Source organism: Hippocampus bargibanti, linkage group LG18 (assembly GCF_051943395.1).
Source record: "Hippocampus bargibanti isolate YZ-2025 linkage group LG18, ASM5194339v1, whole genome shotgun sequence".
Taxonomy (NCBI): domain Eukaryota; kingdom Metazoa; phylum Chordata; class Actinopteri; order Syngnathiformes; family Syngnathidae; genus Hippocampus; species Hippocampus bargibanti.
Genome location: NC_142751.1, coordinates 9,071,865 through 9,099,055, shown reverse-complemented (window position 1 = coordinate 9,099,055; position 27,191 = coordinate 9,071,865). Strand labels below are relative to the sequence as shown.

The 27,191-nt window shown below is 38.4% G+C and overlaps 2 protein-coding genes and 1 long non-coding RNA gene across 3 annotated transcripts; 2 read left to right on the top strand and 1 right to left on the bottom strand.

Annotated features, from left to right (window-relative positions):
- Positions 1-260: 260 nt before the first annotated feature.
- lman1 (lectin, mannose-binding, 1) lies at positions 261-13,745 on the top strand. The gene is made up of 13 exons (XM_089020658.1): positions 261-574; positions 1,685-1,839; positions 4,681-4,788; positions 4,937-4,998; positions 5,973-6,072; positions 6,624-6,747; positions 7,029-7,087; positions 7,160-7,292; positions 8,441-8,628; positions 8,816-8,892; positions 12,939-13,113; positions 13,179-13,303; positions 13,382-13,745. The coding sequence occupies exons 1-13, from the start codon at positions 289-291 to the stop codon at positions 13,416-13,418; spliced, it is 1,629 nt and encodes a 542-aa protein (XP_088876784.1). The 5' UTR covers positions 261-288; the 3' UTR covers positions 13,419-13,745.
- A 6,798-nt stretch (positions 13,746-20,543) lies between these two features.
- cplx4a (complexin 4a) lies at positions 20,544-26,007 on the top strand. Its single transcript, XM_089021064.1, has 3 exons — positions 20,544-20,900; positions 22,499-22,586; positions 25,594-26,007. Exons 1-3 carry the CDS (start codon positions 20,737-20,739, stop codon positions 25,819-25,821), a joined length of 480 nt encoding a protein of 159 aa, XP_088877190.1. The 5' UTR covers positions 20,544-20,736; the 3' UTR covers positions 25,822-26,007.
- Positions 21,252-25,713, bottom strand: LOC148884489 (uncharacterized). The gene is made up of 3 exons (XR_016118334.1): positions 25,579-25,713; positions 22,902-23,957; positions 21,252-21,394 (listed from the first exon to the last, which is right to left on the bottom strand). It is a non-coding gene; the product is annotated as an uncharacterized LOC148884489 (long non-coding RNA).
- Positions 26,008-27,191: the final 1,184 nt, after the last annotated feature.

The following is a 27,191-nucleotide window of genomic DNA, read 5'->3' as shown; positions in this document are numbered from 1 at the left end:
CCATTTTGGAGCCGACTGAGCCGGATCTTTTAAGTGAGCCGAGCTAAAAGAACGGGCTCTCTGAAAGGAGAAGCATCGTGACTGGACTGGCACCCGCCGTGTTGGTTTTGCTAAAAACTAAAAATAAAAACTCAACGTGTGTCGTGTCACATCCCCGGAGGCTTGCCGCAGCAAGTTTGTGTGATCTCGAACCGCTGACCAATCAGCAGGCGCCGTGTTGGCCTCCGGCAATTCCGCCTTGCTCGTGTGCTGCCGCGTTGAGCGCTACGTCAGCACTGACACGGAAACATGGCGGTGCCCGTAGGAGTAACACAGCGGCGGCGACGGCGGCACGCTTCGAGTTTGTCGGCGGCGCGGAGGATGTTTGTCGCTCTTCTCGCGGGGCTGCTGTGTCACAGCGGCGTTGTTCAATTGACGGCCGCCGACGAGCACCACGACGCCGCGGACGCCGTCGTCAAGACGCCGGACCCGGCGGACGCGGCTCCCCATCGCCGCTTCGAGTACAAGCATAGCTTTAAGTCCCCCCATCTGGTCCAGGCGGACGGCGCGATCCCCTTCTGGATATACTTTGGCAGTAAGTGCAGATGTCAACGTCTTCTCTGTCGTGCAAAAGCCACAATAGCGCAATAGCCGAGCTTGGAGACTTGAACCACCACGTCGAACCCAATTAAGCCTTGCAAGTGAACGCGCATCTTTGACAGCTGTCAATGAATGAGATAAAACTAGCAAGACATCCAATATTAAAGTTGGACACAGCATAAGTTACGTCACAAACTCAACGCGAGCATCTCGGTTGGTGCTCAGTCAGCTGAAAGCGGATTCAACTTTGCAGCCTCGATTCATCAAGTACAGTTAGATATAAATCGTTAAAAAGCCAACAGTGTTATAACTAATCCACTGTATTCATCCAATTGCAAACAAATTCCCATTTGCAATGCAGACCTGGCAAAAGCAAATACAAATAAATACACCGGACAAATTGTACAATCTGATGTACACAACATGAAGCATGAACAATAAAAACCCTCAAAATCAGTAACACTGAAACAGTCATAAATAACTCAGCAAACTCCTCCTCTCCGTTCATTGTTAATCACTGAGAAAAAGCATTCCAACGCATGATACCATAGTGTTGTTTACAATTGGAAATTACCATGTCAGGCTATAAAGTACATGACATGACAAGACAGACCGCGACAAGAGAGACCGCATTCAACCTTTAAAAGCTGCAGTCAAATCCGTTTTTATCAAATTTGAGTCACAAAGGTCCAAGTCAAGTCAGAGTCCAGAAGGTCCAAGTCCAACTAAGATCAATAGTAAACTTAAACTTAAAAACTGGGGAGTAATACATTTTTACAACCCCAAAAAGAATTACAAAATGTCCTTATGCTAAACAGCCTACCAGGATGGCAAAGAGCCGTTTGTTTTATTAACTGTATGTGCAGATAAAGAAGCAAACAATGTTACTTTATTAACCATAGTCCACCGCAGGAGGAGAAATGAGGACATTGGTCACCGGCAAGCAAACAAAGTTCACAGAGCAGTGCGAGCCGGCAAAGGCAAAGCTAACAAATGTACATGAACACGTTGCTGTCAATCAAACCAACCGCATGGCTATTTCAACTTTACTTTGATGGAAGTGTGTTACTTTTTAAATTTGATCATGTTTCATTTCTATGGTTAGATGCCATCGCCAGTGCGGAGCAGGTGCGCATCGTGCCGTCACTCAAAAGTCAGAGGGGGTCTGTGTGGTGCAAAAACCAGGTGACCTTCAGCCATTGGGAGGCCGAGGTGACGTTCCGGGTGTCCGGAAGAGGTCGGATCGGAGCGGACGGCTTGGTAAGAAAAAAGATAGCAAGGAATGTTTCCGGGTAATTTGATCTCATGTTGTCGGGCTGAGGAACGTTTACTTTATTTTAATGTCTTCTTTCCTTGTGTTTGCTTGTCTGTGTTTTACCCAACTGTCTTCCATGCTGCTGTTTTGTTTCACTCACGTTGCTATTTTTTTTACAGGCGCTCCTCGACTTACGAACATACGTACATATCTTTATAGAGCATATTTTACTAAATGTTTATTTTTCAGTACAAACCAATACAGGTTACTTATACAAGCCCCAAACATACTTATATAAACCTTAAAGAGACTTACTGTATATAAGCCTTAAAAATACATTCCATACAAAATATAGCACTGAAGCAATTTACGAATGAATTCACCTTATGAACGGCCATTGGGAACGTTATCTTGTTCGTAAGTTGGGGAGCGTCTGTATTTATTTTTATTTTGTCTTTTTTTTCTTGTGTCATTTCCAATGTCAACTCTTTAAATATATCAATAACATACTCGTTCCATCGTAACTTTTGAGTCGGTCTGTATATCGGATTCGATTGACCTTTATTTGTCTCGCAGTGGAGAAATTTACATTTCACAGCAGAAAGTTATGAAGAGAAGATGAAAGGAAAGAAAGAAGTAGAAAAACCATATACAGGAGCTGCTGGAAAGGCAGCCACTCTCACGGCGCCATCTCAAAGTGAAAAGAACAAAAAACGAAATAACAGTAATATGACAACACAAAGACACAGACAATCATTCATCCTTAAGCACTTTCTGTACCCTCTTTGTTACATGAAGAATATTTACTTTATTGTTACCTTATTCTAAAAGTTTAAAGCATCGTTGAGTTGTTTGTAAAAGCACTCTCCAAATTTAAATGTATTATTATTATTAGTATTGTTATTATTGTAATCACTATCATTATCGTATCAGGTTTAACGGGGTATTGACAGTTTGTCTATTTCCGTCTGTGTATATTCTATGACTTTATTTATGGGCGACTCAACATAACTATATCGCAGGAGCAAAATAATAATGATCATAATTATAAAAAATAGAGAAAGCACAGTTGCTGTCCCATTCTCTGCATGACTAATTCTCACGAGGATTGCAGGTGAACTGGAGCCTGTCCCAAAGGCAGGTTATCCTCCGAACTGGTGCCAGCCAATCAAGTGGCACATTGAAATTAAATAACATTCACAACCTAAGGACAATTTCAAGTCTGCTGCTAAGGTCTCGCAGATGTTTTTAAAAAGCTAGAGAGGAAACCAAAAATACACATTGGCACCAGGAGAAAACATGCAACAAAAAAAGAGAAAACAAATTTCACATAGGAAAGATAGAGACCAGATTTGAACCCTCAACCTCAGAACTGCCAACTTTTTGTTCACCGGCAAGCCAGGGGTTTCTGTGTGGAACGAAATTGGACCAGAGTTTGCTATTTTGTGTGCGTTCTCCATGAGCAGGTAGACAAAAATAAATAAATAAATACTGTACATACACAGATAGCTTGCTAGATTGCTAGCTAGATTGCTAGCTAGCTAGATGGCTCCATATCTCCATATAGATCAGGGGTGTCAAAGTCATTTTTTGCCGCGGGCCACATTATAGTTAAGGTTTCTTCTTGAGAGCCGTTATGAATTTGGGGAGGCCATTAGAATGTTTAAGCCCCTCCACATATTACATAGGGCGCATAACAAATTAATGAATAACTAGTTTTCAAATCTGAAGTCAAGAATAATGACTGTTATTGTGGTTTACATCCAAAAATATGAAATTTTGGTCAGGATCTTAGCAAGTATCATGGATTTTCACAAGTTTGATTTGCTTTCGCGGGCCGAAAAAAATGATGTGGCGGGCCGGATTTGGCCCCCGGGCCTTGACTTTGACACCTGTGATGGATAGATGGGTAGTTACGCACACGCACGCACGCACACACACACACACACACACACACACACGCACACACACACACACACACACACACACACACACACACACACAAATAAATAAATAAACAGGCCATTTTATACTGATGAAATTAAAAAAAAAAAGTAAAAATTGTATACATTTAGAGAAGCACAAAAATGATCCGCATCCAATTCCAAATGGGAGCAGTTTTCAAAGCCAACAGAGCCAATTCCGCAAAAGTCTCATGACAATGTTTTATTTTTTTTTACTTAAATTATTTCAAGAGAGCAAGTCTCTGCTTTCAATGACGACTAGGAGAAAGGTTGGAATGATGTTCTGCCAGACACACGCCACGACAGCAGAACAAAGGGCGTAGGCCAACGCAGGAGTGGCGAGTTCAAATAGCCTAAAGGCAACAACTGCTTATTGTTTTTTTCTTGCCCCGTTTACCTTGCGGGTTATATGAGAGTACGTCATTTGTCCTTTCTGACTGGCTGACAACAAAAAACTAGTCACGCGTGTTTGCCTCTGCAATTATTGAGTTGTTGTGGTTTAGATTTGATTATGAACCATTAATTTTGTGTCTTGGGGCATTTGGGATCCTCTCCTCACTTTTTTCATGGATGCTGTGTTGAACATGAGACCTCCAAAAGTGTTTTGTTTGTTTTGTTTTTGTTTTTGACTCGCGGGGTTGCAAAACTATGGGAACGTTTTTCTGATGTCAGTTAGGAAACAAAAAAACAGTGTCGGTTGTCCTTTAAGATTGCTGAAAATTGAACTAAAAAATCAAATGTGACACACAGAAAATTCATTGCTGTTATTTGTAAAGAACGTCCACAAAGGTACATTTTTTTAACACACCAAATCAGGCCCCCTTTTGCAAAAAGTTTGGACACCCCTATTTTAAACTCTTGTCTGGTTTTTTGTAACGACAGGCCATCTGGTTCACTGACGCTCAAGGCCACCTGGGGCCCGTGTACGGCGCCTCGGACAAGTGGAACGGGGTCGGAATTTTCTTCGATTCCTTCGACAATGATGGAAAGGTCGGTGACCTGTCTGCTGATACATTTTTTGCCGTATTTCCCTATTGTGACAAACAAAGGGTCAAAAGGTCACCCTTGATGATGTTTTTCCATTAATGTATGCGCTTGTATTTGTTCAAAATGTGTTTTTTTTTGTCCACCCCCGCAGCAAAATAACCCTGCCGTCATCGTCGTGGGAAACAACGGCAAAAATATTTATGACCACAGACAGTAAGTACAGTAAACACTTTGGTTGCTCTGACGTCGCCACCTCACATTTGAGCAATTTTCAAAGAAGATTAGGAAATATGATTATATTTTGCTTGAAAGTAAATAATCTCCTATCTTTTCCCTAATCTCCCGCAGACCAAGTGAAAGCTTAAACAGACTTTTTTTTTTCCACTCTGCACAGTTTGTCTCGGAATCCGCACTGTTTACGCGAACAGATATTTGTCAGTGTTTTTTACTTTTCAATCAACACAGGGTGGGAAGAAAAAGGATGTAATATAGTTTTCATGCATCTGGTGGGGACATTTTGCTTTATTATGATCAGGTATTGTGTTCTTTACAAAAATATTTATGAGTCGGATGGAGTATTTTTCCGTTTTATAGCTGTTTTTACCAGAGTTGTCCAAAGCCACCTATGCTATACATCCAGCTCTCTGGCTATCTATTAGTTGTCTATTAGCTAGCTTGTTGGCTGGCTATATATTAGCTATCTGTTAGCTATCTATACAGCCAGATAGCTATCTATCAGCTATCTGGCTGGCTGGCGATCTGTTGGGTATCTATCCGGCTGGCTGGCTATCTATTAGTTAGCTAGCTGGTTAGCTGCTTATCTATTAGTTGTCTATTAGCTGGCTATCTAGCTATCTGTTCGCTATCTATCCGGATGGCTACCTACCTTAGTTAGCTTGCTGTTAGCTGGCTATTTATTAGCTATCTATTAGCTAACTAGCTTGAGTTGAGTGAATGCTGGCGTGTGTTGCTGCCGCTGCTCACCCACAGAAAAACTGATCCAGTGACTGTAAAGTGACCTTGAGAGTTTTGAAAGGTGCTTACAAATGAAATGTATTATTATTATTATTATTATCAATGTTATTTTTAATCAAAGGATTCCAATAAAATACCGCTTCCCACTACGGCGGAGACCACCACAATAATGTGGTACGTTGTGTTTTTTTTTTTTTTTTTTTTTTGGGCAGAGACGGTAGCACGCAAGCCTTGGGAACGTGTTTACGAGACTTCCGCAACAAACCGTATCCCGTCCGAGCCAAAGTGACTTACTACCAAAAGACACTGACGGTACGTGTGGGAGTGGGTGTATGTTTTTCGTCAATGTTCGGCTGTCACTTCAATTAACTCATTCACTGCCATTCACAAATTTATTCGGGAATTGAAAATATGACGTAGAGCTCCATTCCCGAATTTGTTCGGATTTTGTTTTTTTCATGTTTGGGTGCCGAATAAGCGCTGGCCATGGCCTCCGGCAACGTTTTTGTTCCCTTCCACAATGGGCAGCATTGCCGTCTTTCCATGTTAACGCTTTGTTCCAGCTTCAGCTGTTGTTAAAGCGCGATATCAATATATATGTATTGCATTGCATTTTGGGCAGCCGCCCTCATTTCAAACTCATATAACTCCAGACCCATATAATTTAGGAATTAACAGGGTTTTTTTCTGATGAAAGAAGAGAGTCTAAAGTTTCTTACACTGCATTGAATGATTATATCTTCCTAAAACTCAATATTCTGTGGGTCCTGGAATTTGAGTGACAATGACACCAACCCTGGCACTGGAGTGGACACATTTATGCACATCTGGCAGTGAGTGAGTTCATTCTGGGACTTTCGCAGGTGATGATCAACAACGGATTCACTCCCAATAAAGACGACTACGAGTTCTGCACCAAAGTGGACAACATGATCATACCCGTTGAGGGCTTCTTCGGTGTTTCGGCTGCAACTGGCACATTGGCAGGTAATCCGTGGGGGAGGGGCTGATAGGTCAGGGTTCGGGTTTTCAATCGATAGCTTCAAGCTGGGGTTTCCCCGTCAAGTATTGCTGATTTCAAATCGGCATTAGATATTTTCGAATTTTATTTTAAATGAGTTTTGACAGTTGACTCGATGAATATTGTTTCATTCAGAATGTCATGAAACTGGTTCTTGTTTGAGTTATTCCTAATACCGACGGGGTCATTGTTTCCAATGTCTTCCTGTCCAATTTTATCACCACCATGGCACTCTTCTTCATGCCAGATGATCATGACGTCTTGTCCTTCTTGGTATTCCAACTCATTGAACCGAGCCGGGCACCGGTAAGTGCCGTTTGCTAGAACTGAATCGGTCCACGACTCTTTCGTTATTATTATTATTTTTTTTTTTTTTAGCATCTCCCACAAGCGGAGATTCCTAAAGAAGTCAAGGACAAGTACCAGGAGGAATTCCACAATTTCCAGCAAGAGATTGACAAGAAAAAAGAGGAGTTCCAGAAAGAGCACCCCGATGTCCAAGGAGAGCCAAGTTGGTGCACTTTTGGATGTTGTTCTATGTAACATATGGAATGTATTTTATATTTCTCACTTGAATTCTTTTGTACGCATACCTTATTCTTACGCCTGTGTAGGCTCTCAGTCGTACAGGTTTCTTCAACCGTCATCTGTACTTCTTTGAAGGTGTCGCTGTTTGATATTTCGCTCCTCATCCAAAGAGCTTCATCAGCACACTAAAGTTTTGCTGGTAAATCTGGCCCTATGTATATCCCTAAAGTTGTGATGGTAACTCTGGCCCTTACGGATGTACAGGTAACATCCGACTTACGACCGAGTTCCGTTCCGACCAAACGGTCATAAGTCAAAATGGTCCTAAGTTGAAATACACTAAAAATGTAGAATAGAGACTCAGAGGCTAAATGACTCACAAACTCTGGTGCCATCACATGGTCGATTAGCTGTGCGAGAGTGAGATGCTGGCTGGCATGCCACAATTGTCGTATGTGTTGCCGGCCTACTAGCGCGTTGCGGTTCCAGGCGTAGAATTACAAAATTAAAAATTGAGCCTGGAGGTCGTGGTCGTAAGTACGAGTGGTCGTAAATCGAGCCGGTCGTAAGTGGGATGTTACCTGTACATAGGGCCAGGGTTCCCAGCACAATTTTAGTTCGCTGACGAAGCTCTTCGGATGAGGAGGGAAATATCCGACACGTTCAATGAAGTACAAATGACGGCTGAAAAAACCTATTCATCGATACTTTATTCTTATATTTTAGAATATTTTCTCATATCAATTTGGTGTGATTGTTGGCTTATGTTATTATTTAAATTTTTAATTTTTTCACATTCCAATTATTTGAATTTTGTTTTTGAAAATGCTAACTCGGACCCAATATTTTATAAATGTTTTATTTATTTGTTTATTTAATTTTTGTGCTGTATACAAAGGCGAGTGTTTGTGAATTAAAAAAAGGCAAATACAATGATGAATGCTTTTGCTTATTTTATAATAATAGTAATAATAATAATAATAGTCCATTTCATTTATAAGCACCTTTCAAAACTCTCAAGGACACTTTACAGTCACTAGATATTTTTTCTGCGGGTGAGCAGCGGCAGCAAAACGCGCCAGCGTTCACTCAACCCAGAAGTAACAAAGTGGAAATGTTGTCCCTCCACAGTCGAGGATTTGTACGAGAGCGTCAACGATCGAGAGATCCGTCAAGTGTTTGAGGGTCAGAACCGCATCCACTTGGAGATCAAGCAGCTCAACCGGCAGCTCGCCATGATTCTGGACGAACAGCGCCGTTACGTGTCCGTCGTCACCGACGAGATCTCCAAGAAGGGAGTCAACGCCGGATCGGGTCAGGTGGGTTTCAAGACGATGGGCTCAAATTGTGGAAAACAGTATGGCTTTCTCTATTTTTCTAAAATCTTGTGATCTTGCAACTTTATTTTCTTGTATAAACAATTTGGTAACTTTCGCAAACAAAGTTGCTCATGGAATGTTGTTTTCCCAATGTTAGCCCCTCCTACCATGCTGTTGTTTATTTTAGCTGGATGTGGCGAACCAGCAGCTGGGCACTATTGTCTCATCCCAACACGATCTGCTCCGAAACCTCAATGAGTTGAGGTGAGTCTGTCTTGTTTTGTTTTTATTCTTTTTTTTTTTTTTTTTTAAATATCCGCCGAATCTCAAAACAAAGGGAAACTTCTGGCGTTTAAACCCCAGAAATCATATTTAATCTCGGGCTGTGCACATCTCAGGTGTCCGCCTTTGGTAATCCCATGATCATGCTTTCATGATAGACATGAGAAAGTAAGTCTGTTTTTTAAAGGTACATGAACAAGGCATGATACACGCCGTAATACTCGTCCGCTCATAAGCTTCTTAAATTTAAGGGCTCTTATAATATGAAGTGGAAAAAAACAATCCCCCCCAAAAAAAGTGATTTTCTTCCATTCGAGTGAAAGCTTATTTTCTCTCTCTAATATATATACAGTAGTCTCGTTATATCGATATCGGATATATCGATAGTCCCAGTTATATCGATACTATTTCTATGCACGCACGGAGAAAATTACATGCAAACAGTGTCGGATATATCGATAGTCCCGGTTATATCGATATTTTTTCGGACTCCCTTGAATATCGATATAACGAGACTTTACTGTATATATATTTTCTATCTCTCTCTCTCTCTCTCTCTCTCTCTCTCTCTCTCTCTCTATGTGTGTGTGTGTAATATATATATATATAGGGAGAGATTTTCCAGTTAACTATTTATTTTCTCATTCCCGCAATATTTTTTGGGTGGGTTGCAATGTAATATTCTCATAACTTTGTTATTACTTTCTTCTCTCAATTGATTTCTTTCCTTTTCGGCGTGGCCCTAATACGACGTGGGGGCTGTGCCGTTTTTAACGATTAAATAATGTCTCACTTTTTTGTGTCCGTCACCATTTGATTATGTCTTAATTTTCAGCGTGCAATCTGCATGACGAATTTAATCACATCGATATTAAAGATTTCACATGATGTCACATTAATCTTTGTCATCATGTATCATAAAAAAAATAAGCAAGCTCTAGACGTGGCCTAAATCCCATGTGTGGACATGACTTCTTTTTTTTTAATATTAATTTTTTGTTCTTATAATGTAGACCCCCCCACAAGTTGGAGGTGTCGCGCCGATCATCTGATTGACGGCAGTAAAAGGCCTGCCCGGCCCAAAAAGGTTCCAAACTGATTTGCTTCTCGTGACTGGATTAGGAAAGATCCCTAAACAGGTCACTAGATGAAGATTAGACGTCGGCTTTATTATTAAACGCTCATTTACTTTCTCAAGGGAGATTTATTATTATTATTATTATATATGAAAACAAATTAGATTTTGTTGATGCGGTAAGAAAAGGCCACATTTTAGCGCCGTGTCAGATTAGGCGTCTTCAAATACATCTGCCATGCACGGTTTGAACTACAGGACTTTTATTTCATTTGTCCATTTTTTTTCCTCCCCCGCTTGTCCTCCTCTTCCATCCTAATCGTCTTAGACGTGTTTTAAGATGATAAGAGAAAGTTACTGCTTACTGCCTGCCTCTAATCAACTGGAAGAAATGTCATTTTCTTCTGATTTATTGTATGACCAAGGCGACACACTGAAAATGTGGGATTAAACTTTTTTTTTTTTAAGTACAGTGATACCTTGGCCTAACGAACTTTTCAGTTTTATGAAAATTGAACTATTTTTCGGGATACACACGGAGCGCCACAATGAGTGCTGTGTCGCTCACGAAAAAAATGGCATCCGACTCATTTTTGTCCTCTATTCCACGCCCCCAGTCTTCGGTTAAAGCCACATGATTGGTTTAAACATTAGAGACAGGCAGACGACAGAGAGAGAGAAAAAATGGAGACAAAACAATGAAATTTGCACTCGTTTCAACTTTGATAGGCAGTTCAAAGGCAGAGTGTAGACTGCAAGGTTAAAAATTCCCATCAATCAGGTTCCACAAATAACCCGCGCACAAGCCATCTGTACACTTGTTGCAAAAAGCTATCAACCCAACTAAACAGAGGAACTAGATAAAATTATCACAGAGAAAGCACCGACAAGGGATCATTCCTCAAGATGGTGAAAAAGGCTACGTTCCTCATCAAGTATTTAATGCTGATAAAACCGGCCACTCCATACCATCAAGGTATTTTGTAAACCAGGCTATACAGGGATACAGCATAATCAATGAAATAACATTAGATGTGCGTGCGTGTGTGCGTGCGTGTGTGTGTGTGTGTGTGTGTGTAATTTGTATTACAACAAAACCAATTGATTTTATTTTCATCACTACTTGCTTTTGAAATCCCGAAGCCCACAATTGTCTTTCGTAGCGTCACAACGTTTTGTAGATTTATGATTTTTCTTAGAATATTATAATAACATTTCAAATGTTGCCAGCTAATGTAATTTGAGTCACTTTTTGTTATTGTAATACAATACCCACAATAAATGCAACCCTAGTAAAATGCCAACATTTTTGCAACTACTTTTTTTAGCTGATATTTACATTCCAACATGCTAATTCTTGTTGCTAGGATCACGGCTAGTCGTTTCCTTCACCCTTTCGACCCTCTTAATCTGATGTTGGAACATGTTTTTAAAGAGGGATTAATTTGGCAATCATGACCTGTTTTATCAGATGGTAATTTTTGGGGGTTCCAATTTTGGCTATCCAGATCCTCTGGTGAATAGGGATTAATAAAAAAAAAAGATTACACAGGAGACAAATTGTATCACTGGTTGAAAAAAAAGTGTGATACTGTTCCACTGTGCGGGAAAACGCCTGACAATACATGGTCTTTTTTTTTCCGACTAAAAACGGCTTACTATTCTTGGTCGTTTATTTTGTGCTAAAAACACCTTACTATACTATACATGGTCTTTTTTTGTCGGACTTAAAACACCTGACTAACCATGGTGGGGGTTTTTTTTCGGCTAAAAATGCCCTACTATATATGGTCGTTTCGGCTAAATATACCTTACAATATGGTCAGTTTATTTCTGGCTGAAAACACCTGACTAGTAGTTAGGTTTAGGTAGTAGGTAGGTAGTAGGTAGTTTTTTTTGGGCTTAAAACGCCCTGACTATACATGGTCGTTTTTTTTTATGCTAACGCTTTATATACATGGTCATTTTTTAAATGCTAAAAATGCCTTACTATACGTAGCCTTTTTTTCGGGCTAAAAACGCCTTGCTAACCATGCTTGTTTTTTTTTTTTTTCGGGTAAAAAATTCCATACTTTATATGATCGTTGTTTTGTGCTAAAAGTACTATACATGGTCGCTTTTTTAGGTAAAAACGCCTTACTATACATGGACTTTTTTTTGGTCTAAAAACACCTTGCTAACCATGGTTGGTTTTTTTTTTCGGGTAAAAAATGCCTTACTATACATGGTCGTTTTTTTCGGCTAAAAACGGCTTACGATACATGGTGTTTTGTTTTTTGCTAAAAACGCCTTACTATATATACAGTAAAGTCTCATTAAATCGATATTCTCGGGAGTCGGAAAAAATATCGATATAACCGGACTATCGATATATCCCATCCTGCGGCATGTAAATTTTCTCCTTGCGTTCATAGAAATAGTATTGTAATAAGCAGTACTATCGATATAACCGATATCGATATAACGAAACTTTACTGTATATATATATATATATATATATATATATATATATATATATATATTATATATATATATATATATATATATATATATATATATATATTGTTTCATTCTGGCTAAAAATGCCTTACTAACCATGCTCGGTTTTTTTTTCGGGTAACAAATGCCTTACTATACATGGTCATTTCTTTGGCTAAAAATGACTTGGTTGGGGTTTTTTTCAGCCAAAAAACGCCTTACGTGGTCATTTTTTTCGGCTAAAAACGCCTCATTATACATGTTTTTTTTTTTTGCCTCATAATGCCTTACTATAAATTGTTGTCACATTCTCACGTTGCAACTTTTGCTTCCAATGATCTGCCTTTTTTTTATTCCCTCACCTCTCAACCTTCTCATAACACCCCTTTTTTAAACTCACGATAATTGTACTTCACCTCCTGATTGCTGTTTGCGATTTTTGTTTCCTTCCATATGACGGTGTTCATCCTGTCAGGAATACCATCCACGAGTCTCTGAAGCAGATGGGCTCAGTCCAGCAGCAGCATTTCCAACAGCAGGGTGGCGGCGGCGTGGCCGCGTATGACAGCATTCAGCATTTCAACGACATCAAGGAGCATCTCCACTCAGTCAGACGCGACCTGGAGCACCTGGTGAAGCGTGGCGCTCAGGTCAGAATGCAGAGTTTGCGTTTGCATCATCACATTGTGCGCGCTAACATGAGATCTCGTCATAGAATCCTGGTGAGAAGGTCCAAAAGTGCCCCGAAGCTCCTCCCTTCCCTTCCTGCTTGTCTACTGTTCATTTTGTCATCTTCATCGTGGTCCAGTCGGTTCTGTTCTTCTGTTATATCATGTACAAGTAAGTTCTTTTTTTTTACTTATTGAATAAATCCAAAAGGAATGAACTGCAAATGTGTATTTTTTTTTCCTCTCATAGAAGTCAACAGGAAGCAGCAGCAAAGAAGTTCTTTTGATACCCCACCAAAGTGATCCAGTATCAGGATATATTTTCATTGATACCCCCCTCATTTTTGAACAAATTTAAGTTATTATACCTGGAAGTAAAAGAATAAATAAACAGTTTCCAGATTCTTAATTTGATGCCGTTGACAAGTGACATACAAAACTTTGTTCTGACAGTATTTTTGCCTGGTCGCACCTTTTTGGGGATTTTTGTTTAAAAAAAACTGACAAAAACTGCCTTTTGTGATTCCTGGACTTTGCTGGCAACAAACCTGTGTTTTTTTTAAATATGTATAATTTTGTATCAATAAAGATGAAAACTTGTCTCACTAACAGCACTGCTGAAGTTATCTTGAGAACACAAATGGTTCATCTCATCCATCCGTATTCTGATCTGAATGCACCTTGAATTGTTTAACATCCATCTGCGCTTGCACTCACAGAGGTCCAACTAAGAGTTCCGTTAAATGGGCGCATTTTAGACTTTCTTACTGTACATGGTGTTTTTTTTCAGCAAAAAACACCTTACTATTCATGGTGTTTTTTTTTTGCTAAAACACCTTACTATATACATGGTCGTTTTTTTTATAGCTAAAAATGCCTTACTATTCATGGTCGTTTTTTTTTTTTCAGGGAAAAATGCCTTACTATACATGGTCGTTTTTGTTTTTGTTTTTTGTTTTGCTAAAAATGCCTTACTATATACATGGTCATTTTTTTATAGCTAAAAATGCCTTACTATTCATGGTCGTTTTTTTTTCAGGGAAAAACGCCTTACTATACATGGTCGTTTTTGTTTTTTGTTGCTAAAAACGCCTTACTATATACATGGTCGTTTTTTTCTAGCTAAAAACGCCTTACTATACATGGTCGTTTTTTTTAGCTAAAAACGCCACTGTCGTTTTTTTTCAGCTAAAAATGCTATATACATGATTGTTTTTTTTCAGCAAAAAAACACTATTCAGGGTCGTTTTTTTTTTTTTTTTTGCTAAAAACGGCTTACAATACATGGTCGTTTTTTTCTAGCAAAAAACACCTTACTATTCATGATCGTTTTTTTATAGCTAAAAATGCCTTACTATTCATGGTCATTTTTTTCAGGCTAAAAACGCCTTACTATATACATGGTGGGTTTTTTTTCAGGGAAAAACGCCTTACTGTGCATCGTCATTTTTTCTGCTAAAAAGGCCTTGCTATACATGGTCGTTTTTTTGGGCTAAAGACGCCTTAATATACATGGTTGTTTTTCGGGGCTAAAAAGGCCTTACTATCATGGTGTTTTTTTTTCAGGGAAAAACACCTTACTATACATGGTTGTTTTTTTCAGCTAAAAACGCCTTACTATACATGGTCGTTTTTTTTCAAGCAAAAAACACCTTACTATTCATGGTCATATTTTTCAGCCTAAAAATGCCTTACTATACATGGTGTTTTTTTTAGGTAAAAATGCCTTATTAGACATGGTCATTTTTTTCAGCTAAAAAGGCCTTACTATACATGGTCGGGGGGGGGGGGCTAAAAACGTCTTACTATACATGGTGGTATTTTTTTCTAGCTAATAACGCCTTACTATTCATGGTGGTTTTTTTTCGGGCCAAAAAGGCCTTACTATACATGGTAGTTTTTTTTTCACCAAGAAACACCTTACTATACATGGTGGTTTTTTTTCAGGGAAAAACGCCTTACTATACATGGTCGTTTTTTTTCGGCTAAAAATGCCTTACTATATACATGGTGGTTTTTTTCAGCAAAAAACACCTTACTATACAGGGTAGTTTTTTTGTTGCTAAAAACGCCTTACTATATATACATGGTTGTGTTTTTGGGCTAAAAACGCCTTACTATACATGGTCGTTTTTTTTTTCAGCTAAAAACGCCTTACTATACATGGTAGTTTTTTTGTTGCTAAAAACGCCTTACTATACATGGTCATTTTTTTCTAAAAAAAAAACACCTTACTATTCATGGTCGTTTTTTTTCCAGCCTAAAAATGCCTTACTTGTTCATGGTCGTTTTTCAGCTAAAAACGCCTTACTATACATGGTCGTTTTTTTGGGCTAAAAACGCCTTACTATACATGGTCGTTTTTTTCAGGCTAAAAACGCCTTACTATACATGGTTGTTTTTTCAGGCTAAAAACGCCTTACTATACATGGTTGTTTTTTGGGGGGCTAAAAACGCCATACTATACATGGTCGTTTTTTTCAGGCTAAAAACGCCTTACTATATATGGTCATTTTTGGGGGGTTAAAAACGCCTTAATATACATGGTTGTTTTTAGGGGCTAAAAACGCCTTACTATACATGGTCGTTTTTTTTTCAGCTAAAAAGGCCTTACTATACATGGTCGTTTTTTTTCTAGCTAAAAACGCCTTGCTATACATGGTCGTTTTTTTATCATGCAAAAACGCCTTACGATATATGGTCGGGTTTTTTTTCAGGCTAAAAATGCCTTACTATATACATGGTGTTTTTTTCAGGGAAAAACGCTTTACTATACATGGTTCGTTTTTTTTCTAGCTAAAAACGCCTGACTATTCATGGTCATATTTTTCAGCCTAAAAATGCCTTACTATACATGTCTGTGTAAGCTACAGGAGTGGTCCATCGATGGAAAGTTTCTTTCATTTACAAAAGTGAACTTTTGTAAGATGCCTTCTCATTACTATACATGGTGTTTTTTTTAGGTAAAAATGCCTTATTAGACATGGTCATTTTTTTCAGCTAAAAAGGCCTTACTATACATGGTCGGTTTTTTTAAAAACGTTTTTTTTTTTTTTTTCTAGCTAATAACGCCTTACTATTCATGGTGGTTTTTTTCGGGGGGGGTTTTTTTGGGCTAAAAACGCCTTAGTATACATGGTCGTTTTTTTTCTAGCTAAAAACGCCTGACTATTCATGGTCGTATTTTTCAGTCGAAAAATGCCTTACTATACATGGTGGGTTTTTTTTTTTTTTTTTTTTTCAAGGAAAAATGCCTTACTATAGATGGTCGTTTTTTTCAACTAAAAACGCCTTACTATAAATGGTCATTTTTTCTCATGGAAATACCGTATATCCAAACATTATTCATTTCCCATTTTGAAAGTATGTCATCTAATTTTTAGCATTTTGACAACATATAACTGAATGCCAACCACCACCACCACCAAGTTCATTTGCAACCTGGTGGCCAACTGGTTGGTGCAGTGCATTCCCACTGAGACGTGCTGGGTTCAATCCTGACTCTGGCCTCCCCAGGTAGCAACTGCATCATATTTATGTATCCTTACAAAACCATGAGCTGAAGTCCTGGTAGGGTACAAAGTAGGCAGCCTGGTAGTCAGCTGGTTTGTGCGCTTGCTTCTTGGTGCAGAGGTGCAGGGTTCGAGTCCAGCACCAGCTTTCCAGTGTGTTTCTTGCAATTTGAAATTGTTATTTGAATAGCAAGAGACATTTTGCTCCAAAATTATTGATGCTATAGTAAGGCATGGTCGTTTTTCTCATCTAAAAATGCCTTACTATACATGGTCGTTTTTTTTTCAGCTAAAAGCGCCTTATTATACATGGTAGTTTTTTTCTGCTCAAAACGCCTTACTAAACATGGTAGTTTTTTCGTCTAAAAACACCTTACTGTACATGGTCAGTTTTTTCAGCAAAAAAACACCTTACTATACACGGTAGGTTTTTTTTGTGCTAAAAACGCCTTACTATACATGGTCGGTTTTTTTTCCAGCTAAAAACGCCTTACTATACATGGTTGTTGTTGTTGTTTTTTTTTGCTAAAACACCTTACTATATACATGGTCGTTTTTTTGAGCTAAAAATGCCTTACTATATACATGGTGTTTTTTTCTGCAAAAAAACACCTTACTATACAGGGTAGTTTTTCAGCTAAAAACGCCTTACTATACATGGTCGTTTTTTTGGGCTAAAAACGCCTTACTATACATGGTAGGCTAAAAACGCCTTACTATACATGGTAGTTTTTTTCAGCAAGAAACACCTTACTATACATGGTGGTTTTTTTTTTCAGGGAAAAACGCCTTACTATACATGGTTGTTTTTTTTTCAGCTAAAAACGCCTTACTATTCATGGTTATTTTTTTTCAGTGAAAAAAGGCCTTACTATACATGGTCGGTTTTTTTCGGCTAAAAATGCCTTACTATATACATGGTGGTTTTTTTCAGCAAAAAACACCTTACTATACAGGGTAGTTTTTTTTGTTGCTAAAAACGCCTTACTATATATACATGGTTGTGTTTTTGGGCTAAAAACGCCTTACTATACATGGTCGTTTTTTTTTCAGCTAAAAACGCCTTACTATACATGGTCGTTTTTTTTTTGCTAAAAACGCCTTACTAATATATATACTTATTCATGGTCGTTTTTTGGCTAAAAACGCCTTACTATACATGGTCATTTTTTTCTCACAAAAAAACGCCTTACTATTCATGGTCGTTTTTTTTTTTGAGCTAAAAAATGCCTTACTTGTTCATGGTCATTTTTTTCAGCTAAAAAACGCCTTACTATACATGGTAGTTTTTTTGGGCTAAAATCGCCTTACTATATATATATATATTATTTTATATATATATAATACGCCTATACTATATATATATATATATATATATATATATATATATGCTCGTTTTTTTGGGCTAAAAACGCCTTACTATACATGGTCATTTTTTTCTCACAAAAAAACACCTTACTATTCATGGTCGTTTTTTTTCCAGCCTAAAAATGCCTTACTTGTTCATGGTCGTTTTTCAGCTAAAAACGCCTTACTATACATGGTCGTTTTTTTTGGGCTAAAAACGCCTTACTATACATGGTCGTTTTTTTCCAGCTAAAAACGCCTTACTATACATGGTATTTTTTGTTGCTAAAACGCCTTACTATATATATATGGTCAATTTTTTGGGATAAAAACGCCTTACTATACATGGTCATTTTTTTCTCACAAAAAAAACACTTTACTATTCATGGTCGTTTTTTTTCCAGCCTAAAAATGCCTTACTTGTTCATGGTCGTTTTTCAGCTAAAAACGCCTTACTATACATGGTCGTTTTTTTGGGCTAAAAACGCCTTACTATACATGGTCGTTTTTTTCCAGCTAAAAACGCCTTACTATACATGGTTGTTTTTTCAGGCTAAAAACGCCTTACTATATACATGGTCGTTTTTTTCCAGCTAAAAACGCCTTACTATACATGGTTGTTTTTTGGGGGGCTAAAAACGCCATACTATACATGGTCGTTTTTTTCATGCTAAAAACGCCTTACTATACATGGTATTTTTTTTTCAGCAAAAAACACCTTACTATACATGGTTGTTTTTTTTTTCAGGCTAAAAACGCCTTACTATATACATGGTCGTTTTTTTCCAGCTAAAAACGCCTTACTATACATGGTTGTTTTTTGGGGGGCTAAAAACGCCATACTATACATGGTCGTTTTTTTTTTCAGGCTAAAAACGCCTTACTATACATGGTAGTTTTTTTTCAGCAAAAAACACCTTACTATACATGGTTGTTTTTTTTTTCAGCTAAAAACGCCTTACTATTCATGGTTTTTTTTTTCAGTGAAAAAAGGCCTTACTATACATGGTCGTTTTTTTTTCGGCTAAAAATGCCTTACTATATACATGGTGGTTTTTTTCAGCAAAAAACACCTTACTATACAGGGTAGTTTTTTTTTTGTTGCTAAAAACGCCTTACTATATATACATGGTTGTTTTTTTGGGCTAAAAACGCCTTACTATACATGGTCGTTTTTTTCCAGCTAAAAACGCCTTACTATACATGGTTGTTTTTTGGGGGGGCTAAAAACGCCATACTATACATGGTCGTTTTTTCAGGCTAAAAACGCCTTACTATACGTGGTCGTTTTTTTTCAGGCTAAAAACGCCTTACTATACATGGTCGTTTTTTCAGGCTAAAAACGCCTTACTATACGTGGTCGTTTTTTTTCAGGCTAAAAACGCCTTACTATACGTGGTCGTTTTTTTTCCAGCAAAAAAACACCTTACTATACATGGTGTTTTTTTCCAGCTAAAAACGCCTTACTACACATGGTGTTTTTTTTTCCAGCTAAAAATGCCTTACTATATACAACGCCTTACTATACATGGTCGTTTTTGGACTGAAAACACCTCACTATACGTGTTCTTTTTTTTCGGACTAAAAACACCTTATTATATATGGTTGTTGTTTTTTCAGGTAAAAACGGCTTACTATGCATGGTGGTTTTTTATACATGGCAGATTAAAGCAGATTATTGATCCATTAATGTGTCACTTGGACAATGTTAATGTTGACAATATAAAATCTTCGACATGTTAAATGTGACGACTTGCTACAGTATGTCACAAGTGCAGCATTAACGCAAATCAAAGTGAGATTGCGCTCGACAAGGTCAACCCGCGCTAATCCAAAATGGAGGCTAAAAACGCCTTTCATACACATTTTTTTCAGCACAAAAACACACACACACACACACACAACATATTGCTATATACAGGAAGGCCAGATCTGGAATCAAAGATTCACCTCCACACTGGGAAGCCATCAAGACTCAAAGCACAGAAACAAAACAGTCGAACGTGACATCGAGCGTGATGATGTGGTGGAAATAATGAGATATTTAGCAGGTTATTAATAAAGTTATGAAGTTGTTTGAGTACACGGGTCAAACAAATAAACAGCATAAACAGCAAATGACCCTAATGTCATTCGCCCACTGTCGTTCTCAATGTATAATGATGATGATGATGATGATGAAGAAGCAACAAATGTTACCTCCCTCCGTCCCACCTGCCAATCAACAGCACGGCATGGAGAAAGTCTCCAGTGGGGATAAACAAGACCCGTAATCCCGCTTGGCTCGCTACCGTAACGCTGAGTATCGCGCCAATTCAATGAATCAACAAATTTGGTTTTCAACTCAAATTCCGCTTACAAAAAATAACGTTGTGCTTTTTGGTGCATAATCAATTAAAAATAATAATGTGCAAGCGACCTAGCAGGCCTGCTTGATTTAAAAATAGATGTGGAAACAGGCCATCTGTCTCTTAGCATGGCGGAGTTGGGCAGGATTTAATCCAGATTATGGCAAAAGCACACAACCCAGTGTGTACGTGTGTATTGGATTGTGTCTGTTTGTTGCTGGTCATCAGTGCGTCCTTGGTCGCGTACACGGGCAGCGGGTTAGCTCCACAGCTACGGGGAAGCTAAAGGGAATCGGAGCACAGAAAGCAAGCCAAAGCATTTTCTTCGTTCCTGGCTTCGCACCGCTTCAAAAGAAAGAAAAAAAAGGAAAACCAAAAAGAGCAAGCAACAAGTCACCATGGCTTTCTTAATCAAGAGCATGATCGGGAACCCGCTTTCAGGAATGGGCCTGGGCGGCGGAGGAGACAAGGAGGAGGAGGCAACCCCCTCGGACCCGGCCAAGGCGGCGGGAATGACGCGTGAGGAATATGAGGAATACCAGAAACAATTGGTGGAGGAGAAGTAAGTGAGGGCCTCCATTTTGGATTAGCGCGGGTTGACCTTGTCGAGCGCAATCTCACTTTGATTTGCGTCAATGCTGCACTTGTGACATCCTGTAGCAAGTCGTCACATTTAACACGTCGAAGATTTTATATTGTCAACATTAACGTTGTCCAAGTGACGCATTAATGGATCAATAATCTGCTTTAATCTGCCATTTGATTATTTTTTTTTTTTTTCATTTTTGGATGACGAGGATTTGATTAACTAATCACTACTGATTGCAGCCAATTGATGTCATTTTTTTAAATACAATGTCTAGGCTATGTCGTTTCTAAATGCCTCATTGCTCCACACGGGGCAATACTTTGCATGACATTTCAAATGAAGAGACTTTTATGGCAAACTATCACACAAAATCACATGAATGAATAGAAATTATCACACAGTAAGCAGATTTTTTTTTTTTTTTACCTTGTCCAAGTGCGGTGAATTCCGGCTGCACTTTCATCAATCTGCAAAATAAACATGTAGCATTGTTGCATGAGCAGCACATGTGTGTACAGGCATATTATCGACCAAAAAAAAACACATTCATATATAATCTGTATTTTTTTTTTAGAATTGTTTGCGATGAGGTGGTCTGCGTGTCAAGGTGGTAGTATCTCTCAATATAAAGCAAATCCTGTCAACCCAAATTTCATAAAGACATTTACCAGCCTCTCCCGTTTTTTTTATTGATTTAATTTTTTTAATTGTTTATTATATGCTTTATTTCGACATTTGAAACAATATGAAATGAAATTTATTTTATCCTATCTTGTTTTTTTATAATCATCGCATTCACTGTGCATATGCAGGTTACATGTTTTTGTAAGATTTTTTTGAAACATTTTATTTTGAAATTTGGGCAGTACTGTATGTCTTAACCTTGAAAAGCAAACCAAAGAGCCTGTGCAAATCTGTGGTTGTTTGTTTGTTTTTTTTTTTTGGTTGCTATTTTAAACATTCTCCTCCCAGTCTGGTTTGATAATCCCAATCTTTAATTGGCTGGGGGAACAGTACTCACCTTAAAGAAAATTTCCACAAGAGTCAATGTTTGTCAATGTGTGGGACAAGAAAATGTACTTTTTAAATGGGGGGAGGGGGTAACCGTTATTGGTTATTGTTTAGATTTCCTTACTGCAACGTCTGCTAATCTGTATGTCATTTAGAAATGTTTTTTTTTTACCCTCCTGAATTAATTCTGTGCTCCCATGACGAGGAACCAGTCACAAAAATTCATTTTGTTTTAACACTGCGGTGGAAAGGAGGCACCATTACTCTTACAGAGCCATCTTTGTCTAACCCTAACATAACATCAGAATCAGAATCAGAATCAGAATCATCTTTATTGCCAAGTATGTAGAACACACAAGGAATTTGTTTCCGGTAGAACACGCTGCACTAGTATCGTTGTCAAAAAAAAACTGCTAAGTGGCACTATACAGTTCCATTTTGGCTACTGTTGAATTTTGTGAGTCCTTTACAGATGAAACTCATTCTTAACACTCCTACCCTACGCAGGTGATAGTTTTGTATAATGAATGACTAAATTTGAATGAATGAATGTGTTTCAGGATGGAGAGAGATGCGGATTTCTTACACAAGAAAGCCGAGAGGGCGACGCTGAGGGTGTGCCTCAGGGAAAAGTACAGACTGCCTAAAGTAAGCAAAGTCGTCAACAATTACAACTACAATTACAATAAAAAAAAAAAAGCCCCTTTTGTTGAAAATTTTGTTTTTGAATAAAGGTGTAATGACTGACAAGAGATTCATTAAATGGGATTTTATTTTGGAATCCAGGACGGATTTTCATGTTTTAACGCCCTCCACCCCAACACAATGCAATTAGAATGTGGTATTGGGATTCATATAGTTATTTAGAATGAAATGTATGACTGGATAGTTTTTTTTAAACTTTTTGTTGGTTTTTAAATGTTGTTACTCTATATTTAGACGTGAAAAGAGAACGTTGCTGACCTCTCAAAGAATCCAAAAGTCCACTCGGCAGAGAGTCCAGGATCACCGTCTAGTCCATCAACCCATGTACCATATTTTCCAGTGTATACGGTGCACCGGAGTATAAGGCGCACCCCCAATAAATGTTGTATTTTCAAACTTTTTCCATATATAAGGAGCAACGGAGTACAAGGCGCACCTTCAATGAATGAAAAAAGTTTTCCAAATATAATATACAGTGAGACCTCAACTTACAAACTTAATTGGTTCCCAGACAGAGTGTGTAAGGCGAAAAGTGTGTATCTCAAAAAAATAATTCCCATAGGAAACAATTAAAATGGGAATAATCTGTTCCTGAGTTTCCATAATATATACTTTTCAACTAAATAAGCCTTAAAACTACACACAACATACCTTATTCTATGTATAATAAATGTGCTATTGTATTGTAATGAAAGAAATACACTGCATTGTATCATAAAGTCACTTGGAGTTGGAGGTCGAAGGTCAAGGGGAATTGCTGTTTGGAAAGAGAAGCGCATTACATGACGACTGTAATTAAAGAAATAAACTGTGCTGTAAAATAAAGTTCTATTTACCTTTTTGATGGTCATTGATGGCTTATGGAAAGAGAGTCACCTTCCATAAGGACTGTTGGTAACTTAACCTCTGGTGCTGTTCGGTCGTGTGCTTACGCCGAAGATCACTCCGCCAGCCGTGGTGGGTGTGTATTGTGAAAATAGTGCTTATTATAAGGTTTAATTTTCATAAATTTGACGTTTGTAAGACAAAAAGTTTGTAAGTTGAGGTCTCACTGTATAAATGTATCAAAGTTTTCCAATTACAAACCACATTGTAAGGCGCTACAGTAGAGGCTGGGGGTATGCACCACTTCTTTTACGGGAGGTGAAATGGAGTCAGTGGCTGCTGACAGTAGTTGCGAGACCAGTTGTGCCTCAATATTACTTCACATATAAGGCACACTTGCGTATAAGGCCCAGGGTCATCTTTTGAAGAAAATCGAGAGTTTTGGCTGCGCCTTATATACTGGAGAATACGGTAATTGGACTGCGCCCACTGCATAGTATCCATAGAGAGAGAAAGAGAGAGTGGAAAAAAATAGAAAATTTAGTCGGCATTGGGGTGAGGGTGTAGCACAAAAGGTATGTATGTCATTTATAATGTGAATATAGCTTCTAATGTACCGTTTACAATAAAGGGGGAAACTCCATTTAATAAGTGTGATTTTTAATGCGTGCGACCTTGTCCGCTATTGCGTGATGAGAAAAAAAAAAACCAAAACAATAGTCGCTCGGTGGCTTTTTTTAAATTACATCCAAGTATAAATGTAATTATTGCGCTCGAATGATATTTACATTGTACGCGCAAACAACAGAGGCCACCGTGTCTTTATTTAAAGCGCAAAATACATATGCGGCATTGGCGACAATAGTAAGAGGGAGGATACAATGGATTCATTATTGAAAGCAGCAGGGATGGGTGGGAGGTGGGGGGTTTAATGAAGAGGTAATACTTTCGCTGACTGACAGGAAGTCGTCGGGCGTCTTATGGAATTAGCGTCTCGTGCGACCCGTGGACGTTATCTTTAGCCCGTGCAGCAGGACTCATCCCCATCACTGGACCTTAACTCAATCACTGCCATTCCCAAAGTTATTCGGGAATTGAAAAGTGGAGCGCCATTCCCGAATTCTGGTTTTGGTTTTTCTGCCGGTGCGCGTGTCAATAAAGTGCTGGTCAGACCTCTGTCAATGTTTTTCCCTCCCATGAGGGGGCATCATTTGCCTCTTGTACAGCCGCCTGCATTTCAAGCTCAGATAAGTCCAGACCCATATAACAGACCCATTCCCGAAATTGTTCGGTTTCGATTTTCTAGCAGGGGTGCCAATAAAGCGCTGGTCAGACCTCTAGCAATGTTTTTTTTTTCCCTTCCACAAGTAGGCAGCATTTGCCTTTTGTCCATATTAGCGCTTTGTTACAGCTTCAGCTGTTGTTAAAGCATTGTATAAATCAATATGAATGGATTGTATTTTGTACAGCCGCCCCCATTTCAAGCTCAGATAACTCAAGACGCATATAACTTGTTAATTAACTCTTTTTTTCTGATGAAATAAGATAGTATAAGATTTCTTACTCTGTATTGAATGTTTACCCAAAGAAAAACTTATCCTTTGATTGTATAGTGACCTTGAGAGTTTTGAAAGGCGCTTATAAATGAAATGTATTATTATTATTATTATTATTATTATTATTATTATTATTATTATTATTATTATTATTATTATTATTTATGTAGTCTCTTCTTCTTCTTTTCCTTACGGCTTTTCCTGTCAGGGGTATTATTTATGTCGTCTAAAACTCAATATTCTGTGGGTCCTGCAATTGGAGTGAATATGACAATAACCCTGGCATTGGAGTGGACACATTTTTGCACATCGTCAGGCAGTGAATGAATTAATGTCACATGACCCCGCCTGTGCAAGCATGATCATCTCAAGAGAGACAGATTTTATTTTGAAAATCCAACACACCTGTTCACATCGCTAAAACATATTTTTGCATTTGGAATGTTTTTTTTTTTTCTGGTCAAGGCCAATATTGTTTTTTTTTTAACGTCATTTCCTGGCAAATAGAGGGTAGTGTGGGTAAATACACACAGAAAAGTAAGTACTTACTGTACCTTTGTTTGACGCAGAGCGAGCAGGACGAGAACATGATCGAGATGGCCGGCGACGATGTGGACGTGCCCGAGGAGTTGCTCAAAATGGTGGACGAGGACGCCACCGAGGAGGAGGGTAAAGACTCCCTCATGGGCCAGATTCAGAACTTGCAGAACATGGACATGGACCAGCTGAAGGAGAAGGCGTCGGCCACAGTCACCGAGCTCAAGACCAAAGCCGAGGAGAAGTGCGCCGTCATGTGAGGAAACCTTCAAGGGAGGTGGAGGAGGAGGAAGAAGCCACAGTGAAAAAGCCAGCGTTGGATTTCTTGTTGTAGCAAAACGATCAAAAACAGCCAATCGGGAAGTAGTGCGGTGACTTCCACCAAGGCGAACTGCATGTTAACAGCAAAAATTGTCTGTGTTTTTTCCCCCCCATCCGTTTGTTAACTAGCACACCACTTCCTGGATCTTGAACAGATCCGTGTGACTATTACGAAAAATGTCCTGTTATTTGCACCTTAATCCAGAGCCTCACCAAAAAGTAGAGTCAATTTTGTGGGATTTGTTTTTGTGATTAATTTCATCCTGCCATCTTTCCTACTCGTCATAACTTATCTCAAACATGTTTTTGTTTCTTTTTTTTGTGTAAAAATAACAAAGCGTGGTACGATCGATGTTCATTTTAAAAATGAAGAGGGCAGAGAAGCACGTTTCTTCCTTGATTGTAACACACTGAAAACCCAAAAACAACCCACTTAAAAATATCCTTAGATGGTATCAATCAAATATCGACAATAAAATGTTATTTTATTGATTGACACCAGAAAAGCTTGGCCAAAACAAACATGCGGCTCAAACCTCTAAAGATGGAGGACACTGATTTGCGACCCCTTGAAGGGAAAAGCTGAAAGGAAAAGAAGAATATGCCCTGTTATCACTGCAGTCCCTTCCAAAAATACTTTTTGGTGCCAGTGTTTTTGTCATTTTCACTTCCAGGACCCACAGAATATTGAGTTTTAGGACTATATAAAGATTCACAGCAGCGCAAGAAACCTTAGACTCTCTTCTTTCATCAGTAAAAAAAAAGAGTTAATTCCTAAATTATATGGTTCTGGAGTTATCTGAGCTTGAAATGGGGGCGGCTGTACAAAAGACAAAAGCTCCCCCCTTGTGGGAGGGAAAAAAAAAAACATTACCGGAGGTCTGACCAGTGCTTTATCGGCACCCCTCGCAATAAAAAAACAAACCAGAACAAATTCGGGAACGGCGCTCCACGTCATATTTTCAATTCCCAAATTATTTCGGGAATGGCAGTGAATGAGTACAAAAAAATTAATTTCCAATCATTTTAATATTCTAAAAAATGGCTTCCATTTGATTCAAAATGGTGAAAACACATACAAAAAATATATATAAACGCAACCACCCCAAAAACATTAATAATTTTTAGACCATGGAACAATTTAATGTAAATAAACCACATTACACAATAAGACGTTTTTGAATGGTTTTTTTCTCTAGTGAACTTTAAATATAATCAAAGTCAGTTTTATATACTATGAACGTCAACTACCCACAAGAACCTCTAAATCCACCCACTACATCACAAAAAAATATGTATTACATAACAT